Below are 13,175 nucleotides of genomic sequence, written 5' to 3'. Positions count from 1 at the left end.
TGAGACGGGAAAGCCAATGGTCGGCGTGTCATCGGCGGCGGAAGAGGACTGGAAGAAGAAGAAGCTCTCTTGCTTTCACGGCAAACAATCTCCAAGCCGTAGAGAATCATGAAGTCTCGACCGTTCATGACTGCCCACCTCTTATGCATCTCGTGGAAGGACAGTCCGATGACCAAGCAATCGAATCCCGCCTGATGTGCCACACCGTCGGCCTTCACGTTCAGCATATTCGCGAGCTTCATCAGGCCAACCTCTCCGCCGTGGAGTCCTGGGAAGAACCGCGCCATGTACTTGATGTCGTAGAGTTTTCCGTTAAAGAAGCTACTCGCCGTGGTTATAAACTCCCTCGGTGTCTCCGGCAGAGGCCTTCCGCCGGTAAACATCTTTACCAAATACCCAACATCGTACAGGCCGTGGAACGTCACGAACGTACCTCCGTGATGACTACTGAACAGTTTCTCCCATAGCAGAGCGGCGCAAGGAACAGAAGAAATACCTTCGCGACGGTTTCTTTGCGGACATGCGCTACCGCTGTTCTTCAGTAGGTCGATGGACGACGGCGAGTAGGGGTCGACGTCGGGGTCGAAAAAACAATTCCAGATTTTTCCTTTGGTATATTATGTGGAGGTAGTAGTCCAGTTACAGCTTCTGATGGCATTCTGTATGAGACAGACAATGCAAATCTCTCAAGTGCATCATACTATGTGACAGACCCAGTTAAATGGGGTATCAGCAGTGTTGGAAGTTTTGCAGATGCTGCTAATGCTAATTATATAATTAACCTCGAACTGAATTCGATAATACTCTAGACCCAGATCTATTTCACAATGCAAGAATGTCTGCATCTTCACTGAGATATTATGGTTTTGGTCTTCAGAATGGAAATTACTCCATAAAGCTTCAATTCTCTGAGTTTATCATCCTTGAACCAACTAGTTGGAAAAGTTTGGGTAGAAGGGTTTTCGATATCTATATTCAGGTATGACTTTTGAAACTGAATTTGCAGCAATCTACTGTATTGAAATGATTTTCATTACAAATTTTTTTAAAAAAATAAAGTACTGAAGTGGAGAACAAATAACACATCACATTCCTGCATCAAAACTAACTCTGATGTTCCAACAATGTTTGACTGATCTAATGCATATGATTTTCTAATTTAACTATAAATTTTTAGATATTTTAACATTATGTTTCCCAGGAGACTTCAAAAAAGTCAAATAACAGCTTGCAGTAGTAAGAAAAGTTTCTATTCATTCCACATTAACCATGCTTTAAATGATTACTGAGAAGAACATACAATCATTGAACTGTTGCAATTTGCCTGAAGTTACTAATTCTATACGTTCCTTTCCTGTATATCTTTACTGTTATAGGGTGATCTTAGAGAAAAGGACTTTGATATAAGAAAGGAGGCTGGTGGGAGATCTTTTAGAGCTGTTGTTAAGGAATACATTTCTCCAGTAACAAACAATTTTCTTGAAATCCATTTCTTTTGGGCTGGAAAGGGTACTTGCTGCGTACCGTATAGAGGATATTATGGCCCTTCCATCTCTGCTATCAGTGTATACCCTCATGGTAGTCACGCAAAGCAGAATTTCACTTTCTTATTTGATATGGCTAACTCCTAATATTTAGAATGACTGCAGATTTTACACCCACTGTATCAAACAAACCATTGACAGCGAGCCCTGAAAATGGTCGTAAGGGTTTAATTGCTGGTGTTTTGGCCGGTGTTGCTGTTGTAGTGTTCTTAGCTATATGTGCAACCTTTATGTTAATTCAAAGACAGAAAAGGATAAATGAACAATCTAAAGGTACTTGTCAGCATATTAATCACTCATATAGCCATATCTTAATTAACATTTTAGATCTCTTTGCAAAATGTTCTGCAGTATTAAAAGGACTAGATGTGAAACCTTACACCTTTAGTTATGCTGAACTGAGGGCTGCAACCGAAGACTTCAATCCTGCCAACATATTGGGAGAAGGAGGTTTTGGCCCAGTGTTTAAGGTACTATATTTTGTTCAATGTATGACAAGTTTGCTTCTCTGCATCATCTGTATCGACACAATTACAGAATTTGGATGGTTAACAAATTTTTTAAGAGCGTTGTGCATTATTACCTAAATGAAAGAAGGAATTCATAGTGGTCGATAATTTAATGGCGAAGTGAAAATTGTTATTTACTGTATTTTTACATTAAGTTACCAATCCTTTATCCATACAATAATAAGTTGGACCTATTGAAGCAAATTGGCAAACATGCAGGGCACACTGAGCAATGGAAGAAAAGTAGCTGTTAAGAAACTCTCAACAACGTCTAACCAAGGAAAGGACCAGTTCTTGACAGAGATTGCAACTATATCTGCTGTGCAGCACCGAAACCTTGTAAAATTGCACGGTTGCTGTGTCGATGAAGAAAACCGGATTTTGGTGTATGAGTACCTAGAAAACTGTAGCCTCGATCAAATAATTTTTGGTAAATGTTGTTATAGATGCTTAATAGATCATAGAAGAAGACTTACATGTATGAGTTTGAGTCCTGTCTGTGGAGTAAATGACTTTGCTGTTTTCTGAGTGCAGGGAAGAGAGATTTACATCTGGATTGGCCAAAGCGTTTCAATATATTATTGGGTGTAGCAAAAGGTTTAGCTTATCTCCACGAGGAATCGAGTGTTCGTATTGTGCATAGAGATGTCAAAGCTAGCAATATTCTACTGGATGCTGATCTTAACCCGAAAATCTCAGACTTCGGTCTAGCTAAGCTCTATGATGACAAGATGTCTCACATTAGCACAAACGTTGCTGGTACATTGTAAGTGCCACTTCACCTGATATCGATTTTACGCTATAAACTAAGATTTGCTAATTACTGATGTTGATTATATATGTTAAGTGGCTATCTGGCACCGGAGTATGCCCTGAGAGGGCATCTTACAGAGAAAGCTGATGTCTTTGCTTTCGGAGTGCTAGCATTGGAGGTCGTTAGCGGAAGGCCCAACTGTGATCGACTTGATCACAATACAGTTTACCTTCTTGAATGGGTACGTATACACATGCTAATAATGGTGATAAAGTAGTATAACTAAATCCCAACATTTTAAATCTGATCAATTGTATTAATTTACTTGTTCCTTGAAATGAATTAAGGCTCTAGCCTTTTTAAAGAAAATCTCAGATGAGACCAAATTCCTGTCTTAGGCCTGGAATCTACTCGAGAACAATCAAAAAACAGAGGTGCTGGATCGAAGCCTTACATCATTTGACGGTGAAGAGGTCAACCGGGTCATCGGAGTAGCTCTACTTTGTACCCAAGCATCACCAGCGCATCGACCACCGATGTCCAGGGTTGTGGCTATGCTTGTAGGGGATCTAGAAATCATGGATGTGACCGAGAGGCCTCCTTATTTGCTCCTGTGGCAATGTAGGGATGTGAGCAGCAGCTTGATAACTGCCGAGAATTCTGATGCTCCATACCGAAGACATGTAAAAGAGCTGCCTAGCTTTCCAGTTTGGAGCACTGACAGTGTGGAAACTAGAATTTTGTCTGTCGAATCGATTGGAAGCTGTAGCATCGATGAGGGAAGGTGAACTTGATCGCCATGGCTCAAACTTCACTTCTGTTAACGTAATTATACTGAATTCATGATCGTAATTTCTAATTTGTATGGTTTGCTAAAATATTTTTGCATTGTATGACTTGCTTAAGTTTGTAGAGTGAATTACATGTTTGAGATCATTACCACCAATTCCAACGTACACGTTGAGATTAAATTAGTTAGAAATTCTCTTTCAAAATTGATATATATAAATATTGTCGGGCTTTATAAGTATCACTGTTTTAAAATCCTGTTCATGATTTAGATTTGCAATGGTTGTGATAGTAAGCAACCAGGGTTGGCTTGCACCTTGTTTCTTGGCTTTGCTTTGAAACTTAAAGATTCGAGAGTTAAGAGGTGCTTATCTCATTCATGGGCTTCACCTCAAGGTTGATTGATTCATTTGTGCAAGCAATATTCCCTTACCAATTGACCATAAATATGACACGATGATGGTCGGGGTGTGTGGGACGTCTAGGGTCAACGTATGACCTTTTGTGACGCGATGAAATTATTGTAAGGATAAAATGCCATAGGCAAGGTACTGATCCCTCATACAATCCTAAAGCTTGAGCTTGATGCTTATTGGGTCGATACAATTAGCACAACCAAGTCTTGGGACTTCAATGGACCCATTGAAACCTTTACAAACAATTTAATGATGAATTCTTTATAAGTCAAACATGACCTGATCTAAATATATAAGCCTAGTGGTCTCAAATTGTGCCAAGCTCGAGGACTCTAATTGATCGAAAATTTAACGACGAAATCTTTATTGTTTAGAGCCATGTGAACTCATTAAATATTTCATAATATTCATCGATCTCATCCTCACCTAATCAATAATATTGAATTTCAGTCATCTTACTTGAATTAATCAACTTTTGTGTCCTAATATATACTTGTTCTTGATAGCTAAGCAAGACCATTTATTAATTTCTTCCGTACAATTTTCAAATATTATGCAATTTATATTATTATGCACCAACAAACAAACAAACAAAAAAGTCCATAATTAATTCAGGATATTTTTGAATTATATCACCACGTCTCTATTAGAAAGACTTTATAATTAAATTTTTGAATATGAATGACAAAATTCAATGAATGAGAAGTTGACAGTCAGACAACGAAAGGAATAATGACAACTTTTAATTACTGTAAAAAAATAATTAATGAACTAAGCGTGCAGGTCATTGTCTAAAATGACACTGTAATAGATATTAATTAAACTCAATTCACTGTGTTTAACTGTTTTAATTGATTTAATTGATGTCATTGTTGCATATTATACTAAAAGATTGAGAGAAACATTGAAAGATAAGTTTAGAGGAAGTAAATTCAACCTTGCCCATTCAAAAAAAGGCAAACAAAATTTGAATTAAAGAGTTTTAAAAAAGAGAAAGAAAAACTTTTGCGGTAGAGAAATAATTTTCTTATTTTGGCGGCTTGAAGTCAATCAATTTGGCTCACCAACTGATTAACTGACAAGGCCATATCTAAAAATTACTAGCCACAAGAAAAACACATGGATATTTGGAGTTTTAGCTATTCATTTATTATATTTGAATATTCAATTTCAGAGAAAGTTTAGATATTTGATCGATTCCAATCAAACAGTAGCTGCTAATGGAAGAAAAAGATGAAAATCGCGTGCTTTGACTTTGCATGCGCACGAGTTACTTTGTTGAAAGAAGACCTGAATTGATAATTAAAAACTTTGGATTACAGCAAATCTTCCAGTAATTGCATTGGATCTAGATCTAGTTCGGGCGGTAAACGAATCTACTATTTACGGATAGATTTAGTACTTCATATTTGTTTACTATAAAAAACGGTAACAATCTTCTTACCAGCACTCGTTGGCTTCCCTATATTAATCATCAAAGTGCGAGAGAACTAATTGAGAGAATTTGACCTTGCGATTTTTCTTTCGTCTTCATCGTCGTCTAGCTCCGGGAAATGGCGGCGCGCGAATCCCATGACTCTTGGCCGAGAGCTCAGCTGCTGTTCTTCGTCGTCCTTCCTCTGCTTCTCTTGCAGGGGAGGGTTGCAGCTCAAACCAACGCTACGACAGACCCAAACGAAGGTACTTGTGGAGGCAAAACCTCTTATCTTGACCTTTTGTCAAGAAAGGGAATGAAAAAAATTTAGCCCCTTGTCGGCACAAACCCTTTTCTAGGGGTTTCTAAAGCATTTTAAAGTATGTTCATCCCCTTTTAGCCAAAAAGGGACTTAGTGGCAGGATCTGAATAAAACTTTTTTGCAGATTGTTTCTCTTCAGAAAAGAAAATTGCAGATGTTTTTCTTCTGCTGGATTGCTTTCTGTTTAATCTCCTGCTGTAGTTTGTTGTACTGATTCTATTTGTTCCAGATTTGAAGTTTGATAGGGTAAAAAGAAATGTATATTCTAGTTTACATTTGAAAGACTCACATACAGCCTATGATAATTTTAACCAAATACAACAACAACAACAACAAAGCCCCACGCTATTGGGTTCGATCCCTTACTGTATTGTATCCTCATCTATGATAATTATAAGCAATAGGTTTCTTCGATTTGGTACCGAGATGGCAACTTTCAGTACCTTGATGTTGACTGACTTTGACCTTCCAATACTGCTCATTTGATTGCCTGATAATCCAATTGATATTCAACATAAATCCTATTTTGTGCACTAATTAGGTTGAACAAAGATCATTTATCTTTCCAAGTGAGATTCTCAATGTATGATTGGTGTGAATCATATAGTTTTGTTTTTTACTCTTTTCTTTTGATGAAAACAATTGAACTTACTTTATGCAAATGGATGTAGTTTCGGCACTGAACACTATCCTAGGGAGATGGGGTTTGACGGCATCATCTCGTTGGAATTTCAGCGGTAATCCATGCACTGGTGTTGCCATTGATCAAACTCAAATCCAGAAACCCTGGAGTCAAATGCGAATGCACTTACAACAACAGCAACACCTGCCATATCACTCAACTGTATGACACTATAATCTTTCTTGAGACTTGTTTAGACTTCTTTTAACAATTTCAAGCTAATTTACAGAAGTGAATCAACCAAACAAACTCTACATTCATCATCATTCTTACGACTAGTTATTTTGTTTTCGTTGATTTGTGTGTTTGCAGGAGGGTTTATGCCTTCAGTGTGCGCGGATCTATCCCTGAAGAGTTGCAGAACCTACCCTACCTATTTAATTTGTAAGAACGACTTGTTTTTCTAAGATTGTACAATTCAATGTTTGGACTTTAGACCTTCCAGACTTTCAAAAAATAATTTAATTGTTTTGAATTAAAATTCAACAAATGCGGGAGGGAAAGGAACGAAGAGGGGGTTTGCATTAAAAACAATTAATTCAGCTTTGGCTAAGACATGTTTCTGATACTACTTTGATATATTCACATGTAGATTGATGGTATTATTTTTCTAGGATAGATTATCCGACTACTTTAAAATAGCATGATCTTATGAACACAAATCTCTTGTTGTTTAATTATCAGACAATACTACTTCTATAATAATGAGAAGAAAAAGTGCCACAAAGAGTGATAGTAACAAGATGAGCTCACCTTTTGCAGAGATTTAGGGCAAAACTACTTGACTGGATCTCTGCCAGCTTTTCTAGGGAATTTGACAGACATGCAATACTTGTAAGTTTCTTTTGCACCTCAAGCATTGTTTTTCATCATCTTTATATGTAATATGTTCCAATAACTAACAGAAGTCTAGGCGTTAATGCCTTATCGGGATCAATACCACCGCAACTTGGGAACCTTCGAAGACTCATCTCATTGTAAGCATTTTTTCCCATGCTCTAAACATGATTAAGAATTTGAAATATCTTGATTGTCCTATTTTTAGAATTTCTAAAAACACAAGAAATGTCTCTTGCAGGAGTATTTCAACAAATAACTTCAGTGGTTCAATCCCTCCTGAGTTTGGGAATTTCATAAACTTAGAACAATGGTTAGATTTTGATTAAACCCTTCAACCAACCCTCAATCTTATGAAATTCAGCCTAAAATTATTTCTTTTCCCCCACCATTGCCAATTAGCAACAGCAATCTTATTTGTTCTTCCTTTTGAATCCTTATATGTAGGTACATCGATAGTTCCGGACTTAGTGGTGAGCTACCACAAAATCTATCCAATCTCAGAAACTTGCAGATAGTGTAAGTTCCTTGGAATGATTGATTTTGATATATGTAGATATTAATAGCTACTACTAATAGTAATGCAATTTGCAATATGATTATTGTTTCAGGTGGGCTTCAGACAATAATTTCACTGGAAGAATACCTGATTACATTGGGACATGGACAAACCTGACAAGCTTGTAAGATTTAGTAAATAATTCTAGATTGCTCTTTGTCTGCTTAAACATTTGCTTTCACCAACATTTGTTGTTATCTTAGGATATATACTACAAACAGAATCCTTCATTGTATTCTTAAAAATGGTGAACCATGTCAACAACATGTTAATCTTCCACTCTTATTGCAGGAGGTTCCAAGGCAACTCCTTTCAAGGTCCAATTCCTTCAAGTTTTTCCAACCTAACTCAAATGACTGATTTGTGAGTGTTCATCTTGTGGTTCCTGTAGAACTACAGGATTTCCCTCTGAACTGTTAGCTACACCAATTTGTGATCAAGCTTGTGAAGATTTACAAAGTATATGCTTTCTTTCTTATTAACAAACTACTAAACTAAATTTGTTGGTCCAGGAGAATAGGCGATATCGTGAATGGGAGCTCTTCATTAGACTTCATTGGTAATATGACATCTTTAACCACCTTGTAAGATCCTGGACAACTTTGAGCTTCACAATTAACCTTCATTTTCCCATCTTGTGATATTTTACCTTTCTCTCTTATAGGGTACTAAGGGACAGTAAGATTTCTGATACAATTCCATCGAGCTTTCAGCGATACAATGGATTAAATTTGTTGTAAGATTCTTGAGCCATGTTGGCATTATTATAATGAACTTAATATTTAGAGGAATTTCAGCATTTTCGCACATCTATTTATGTGTTTTTTTTTTATATTTCTCCAATATTTTTTCATACAGAGATCTGAGCTTTAACAACATAACTGGCCAAGTTCCTCAGTCACTCTTCAATCTGAGTTCACTTGCTTTCCTGTGAGAAAAAGTTTCATTATCACTCCAAAATTTACAATCAAGGAGCTAATTTGGTTAAATACCAAGTGTCTCAACTTACTTGTTAAATATTTCTTTTATCAGATTTCTTGGCAACAACAGTCTCTCGGGTTCCTTACCTGTGCAAAAGAGCAGTCGACTAATGAACATGTATTATGCCTCTATGTGCCTGTATTGATCGGAGTTCCATTGGTTTACATGATCCTAATAAAACATGCCGTTTTGTTTCTTTGCAGAGATTTATCATACAATCAATTATCAGGAAGCTTTCCATCTTGGGTTAGCCAAGGAAACTTGCAATTGTATGTTGAAAGATTGATTTGTTATCTTCAGTAGATACAGCAACATTCGTTTTAGCAAACATTGTAAATTTTATCATTTTAATTTCCATCTTGATCGATAATTTGGCATGCTTGAAAGCACCATTTTCTTTCCTTTTTGCCTAAAGCTTGATGTTATTTTTCTATCCAGGAATTTGGTGGCAAACAATTTTGAGATCGACGATTCCAACAGCAACTTGCCTTCAGGGTTGCGCTGTCTTCAGCGCAGTATTCCATGCCATCGTGGTGCTCCAATCTGTGAGTATTATGAAAGAATCGATATCCTAGTTCTGTATCTTACATAACCATAATCTTTCACTTCAGATTCAAACTTTGCGATCAAGTGTGGTGGCAGTAGAGAAATAACATCTTCTGATAACACTGTTTATCAGATTGATAATGCGAATCTCACAACTGCATCATACTATGTGACCGATACAACCAGATGGGCAGTTAGCAGTGTTGGGCGTTTTATGGATGCAACTACTCCTGCTTATGTGATGAACAGTCAATCTCAATTTCTGAATACTCTAGACTCAGAATTGTTTCAAACTGCAAGGTTGTCTCCATCTTCACTGAGATACTACGGTCTTGGTCTTCAGAATGGAAACTATACCGTTAGGCTCCAATTCGCGGAGACGGATACTGCATTCCCTGACTCGACTACTTTCCAAAACTTGGGTAGAAGGGTCTTCGATATTTATATTCAGGTATGAGAGCCGCAATTCTTACTCCAATAATAACACTTTAAGCATTGTGAAGGAGAACTAAGTTGTTACTCCCCGGTTTGTCTATTTTGATATAGAATGATCGAAAAGAGAGAGATTTTGATATAAAAAGGGCGGCTGGTGGCAGATCCCTTGTAGCTGTATCAAGGGAGTACACTGTTCCAGTGACCGATAATTTCCTCGAAATTCATTTCTTTTGGTCCGGCAAGGGTACTTGCTGTTTACCAACACAAGGATACTATGGCCCTTTGATTTCAGCTATAAGTGTATCTTCTGGTAGTAACTTGCACAATTTTGGCTAGTTTTCTTTTCTTTGACAACTCCTGACATGTTAGTGTTACTATGCAGACTTCACTCCTACCGTATCAAACAGACTGCCGAGTTCAAATACAAACCGTGCCGGTTTGATTGTGGGTATTTCAGTTGGAGTTGCTGTTCTAGGATTGTTGGCTCTATGTGGAATTATTTTCATGAGACAGAGAAAAAGAAGGTTGAATGAAGAAGCAGGTAACAAATAGTTGCTTGCAACTCTACTGCCATGAATTACATTAGTTAACTGAACTGATGGATCCAATTGTTTTGTGCTTTCTTTCAGTGTTAACAGGACTAGATGTGAAACCTTTCATCTTCAGTTATGCCGAGCTAAGGGCTGCAACTGAAGACTTCAGTTCCTCTAACATATTGGGGGAGGGAGGATTCGGCCCGGTGTTTAAGGTTCAGCTTTTTTTGAATTTATCATTGGCGCCTAACCTCTCAGTGACCTCTCTACTAAATTGTCTTGTTGAGAATCATGCAGGGGCAACTGTCTGATGGAAGAACGATAGGTGTCAAGCAACTCGCAACGACATCTCATCAAGGAAGGGGCCAGTTCTTAACTGAGATTGCGACTATATCCGCAGTGCAGCACCGTAATCTCGTAAAGTTGTATGGCTGCTGCGTCGAGGAAGATAAGAGAATTTTGGTCTATGAGTACCTGGAAAACAAGAGTCTAGACCAAGCAATTTTTGGTATAGTAGACATAATGGGCATTCGATTGGATTGTACTTGATATGAAGCATCTAGCTAGCTAAGAGGTTCTTGGCATTGCAGGGAAAAGCAGTTTGCATCTTGATTGGCCGAAGCGATTCGATGTATTGCTCGGGGTGGCAAGAGGTTTAGCCTATCTGCACGAGGAGTCGAGAGTGAGGATCGTGCACAGAGACGTGAAGGCTAGTAATATCCTACTTGATGCTGATCTCAACCCAAAAATCTCAGATTTTGGTTTGGCCAAGCTCTACGACGACAAGATGACTCACATTAACACAAGGGTTGCTGGCACAATGTAAGAATCACTCTTGTTTTTCCTTTCCTTAGCATTTGTTATCGTTATAGACCATGCACCTTTGTTTCAGTGGCTATTTGGCACCGGAATACGCGATGAGGGGGCATCTCACAGAGAAAGCTGATGTTTTTGCGTACGGAGTGCTGGCTTTGGAGATCATCAGCGGAAGACCGAACTCTGACGAAAGCCTTGAGCACGACAAGGTTTATCTTCTAGAATGGGTACGCCAACAACATACATTTCGTTAATTTTTCGATCCTATCAGTTTATATTTATAGCTGATCATTTCTGATATCTCAGGCTTGGACTCTACGCGACAAGAAGCTCGAACTGGAATTAACTGATCCGGAGCTAACATCATGCAATGAGATCGAGATTCGCCGGGCCATTGGGATAGCTTTGCTTTGCACCCAGGGGTCGCCGGTGCATCGGCCACCGATGTCGAGGGTGGTGGCCATGCTTGTCGGAGATGCTGAAGTAGCAGATGTCACCTCGAGGCCTAGCTACTTGACTGACTGGCAATTCAAGGATGGAACCAGCAGCTTTACAGCCAACTACTTCGACTCTTCAGGCCAGAGAAATGATTTCTCATCTAATGTGGAAACAAAGATTAACATGGAAAGCATGCCTTTGTCCTCGCAATTGTATACAAACACTGGCATCGAGGAGGGAAGATGATGATGATGATGATTCTTCGTTACCGGGGAAGTATATGTACAGTAAAGTACAGTTTAGAGTTTTGTAAATGCGAGAGTGCCATGAGACTTTGGTTGTTAGGATCGGTATTGTGTTTGTGCCTTTATATTTGTTGAGAATCATATCCACATTCTGTAAAGATAGTTTCTGAGTTCATGTTTGTTAAATAATAGATGTATCATGCCTCTTTGGTATGTGTTGTTATGTTAATCGACTTATTTCCATTTCTTGAACTATTGATTGGAGTTCCATTCTTTTACATGATCTTGTTGAAGTATGCCACTTTGTTTCGTTGCAGAGATTTATCATATCATCAGTTACCTAGAAATTTTCCATCTTGGATCAGCCAAGGAATCTTTACAATTGTATGTTGAAAGATTGATTAGTTATTTACAACACATTATAGCAACACTCGTTTTAGCAAACTTTGTAAACTAGAACTTGTGCGAAACTTATCTAGCTAGCATTAGTCTAATATATAGGTTTAGATGTTACAGACTTGAAAGCACCATTGTCTTTCCTTTTTGCCTAAATCTTAATGCTATTTTTATTCTGTCTAAGAATTTAGTGGCAGATAATTTTGTGATTGATGATTCCAACAGTAGGTTGTTCCATGTTTCCTTGACATACATAAAAGCACTTTGTTCTATATTTCTAATTTTCTTGTTGAAAGATTCTTTTTCTCTTAATGTTGAGCATTCTGCCACTTATTGTTATGCAGCAACTTGCCTTCAGGGTTGAACTTGCCTTCAGGATTGATCTAATTGACTAGCATTGTTTACTTGCTTATTATGATGATAATGATGTGTAACCAACTCAGAAGGATTTTGTAGATGAAAATTTTCACTAAGATCTTTTATGGGATCAGTAACATATGTGAAGATTTCTTCATTTGATGTAGGATGAAATAATCACCTACTGCCACACTACTTGAACCTTATGCTCAACATGAGCATTTTAAATATGAATTTTTTTCCTTATTGTGCTTGGCTCGACACAACTTGAAATGGGTCATACTTGGCATGACTCATCGGACGTCTTCCCTGCTCAGCACGAGCTCATGTGACAAACAATTACTTCTCATTTCTGATGAGAAATATGAACTATTATCAGCTTCTTGAAAAAAATTTCTAGTTCAGCCTGGTGGTTACAAGACCATGTCAGGATTTACCTATTTCTCAAGGTGCAAGTTTTGAACATTATACTAAATCTCATAATATAAAAACATCTAAAGTTTACAAGATTGTAATTGCAATACATCTGATCACATATGAATATCTTTAAATCAGATTTAAATACTGAACCAAATACGAGACAGGTACTCAAAAGTATTATG

General features: G+C 37.7%; 2 protein-coding genes across 2 annotated transcripts; both read left to right on the top strand.

Moving 5' to 3' along the window:
* The first annotated feature begins 791 nt into the window (after positions 1–791).
* Positions 792–3,755, top strand: LOC141829054 (putative LRR receptor-like serine/threonine-protein kinase At1g56140). The gene is made up of 8 exons (XM_074716478.1): positions 792–979; positions 1,377–1,578; positions 1,650–1,817; positions 1,896–2,014; positions 2,273–2,483; positions 2,588–2,819; positions 2,901–3,048; positions 3,206–3,755. The coding sequence occupies exons 1-8, from the start codon at positions 836–838 to the stop codon at positions 3,593–3,595; spliced, it is 1,614 nt and encodes a 537-aa protein (XP_074572579.1). The 5' UTR covers positions 792–835; the 3' UTR covers positions 3,596–3,755.
* A 1,756-nt stretch (positions 3,756–5,511) lies between these two features.
* Positions 5,512–12,027, top strand: LOC141829044 (putative LRR receptor-like serine/threonine-protein kinase At1g56140). Its single transcript, XM_074716466.1, is given in 24 exon segments — positions 5,512–5,692; positions 6,420–6,519; positions 6,521–6,592; positions 6,743–6,814; positions 7,193–7,264; positions 7,336–7,407; positions 7,509–7,580; positions 7,715–7,786; positions 7,879–7,950; positions 8,118–8,189; positions 8,339–8,410; positions 8,491–8,562; positions 8,685–8,756; positions 8,859–8,924; positions 9,011–9,076; positions 9,246–9,352; positions 9,419–9,804; positions 9,900–10,098; positions 10,171–10,329; positions 10,418–10,536; positions 10,619–10,829; positions 10,912–11,143; positions 11,214–11,364; positions 11,444–12,027. Coding segments are annotated over 24 exon segments (3,093 nt in total). The 5' UTR covers positions 5,512–5,565; the 3' UTR covers positions 11,822–12,027.
* Positions 12,028–13,175: the final 1,148 nt, after the last annotated feature.

Source organism: Curcuma longa, chromosome 1 (assembly GCF_044706935.1).
Source record: "Curcuma longa cultivar G26 ecotype Majalengka, Jawa Barat chromosome 1, ITB_CL_G26_1.1, whole genome shotgun sequence".
Lineage (NCBI taxonomy): Eukaryota > Viridiplantae > Streptophyta > Magnoliopsida > Zingiberales > Zingiberaceae > Curcuma > Curcuma longa.
Note: the sequence above shows the minus strand (reverse complement) of the source record. Positions and strands in the feature narration are given on the sequence as shown.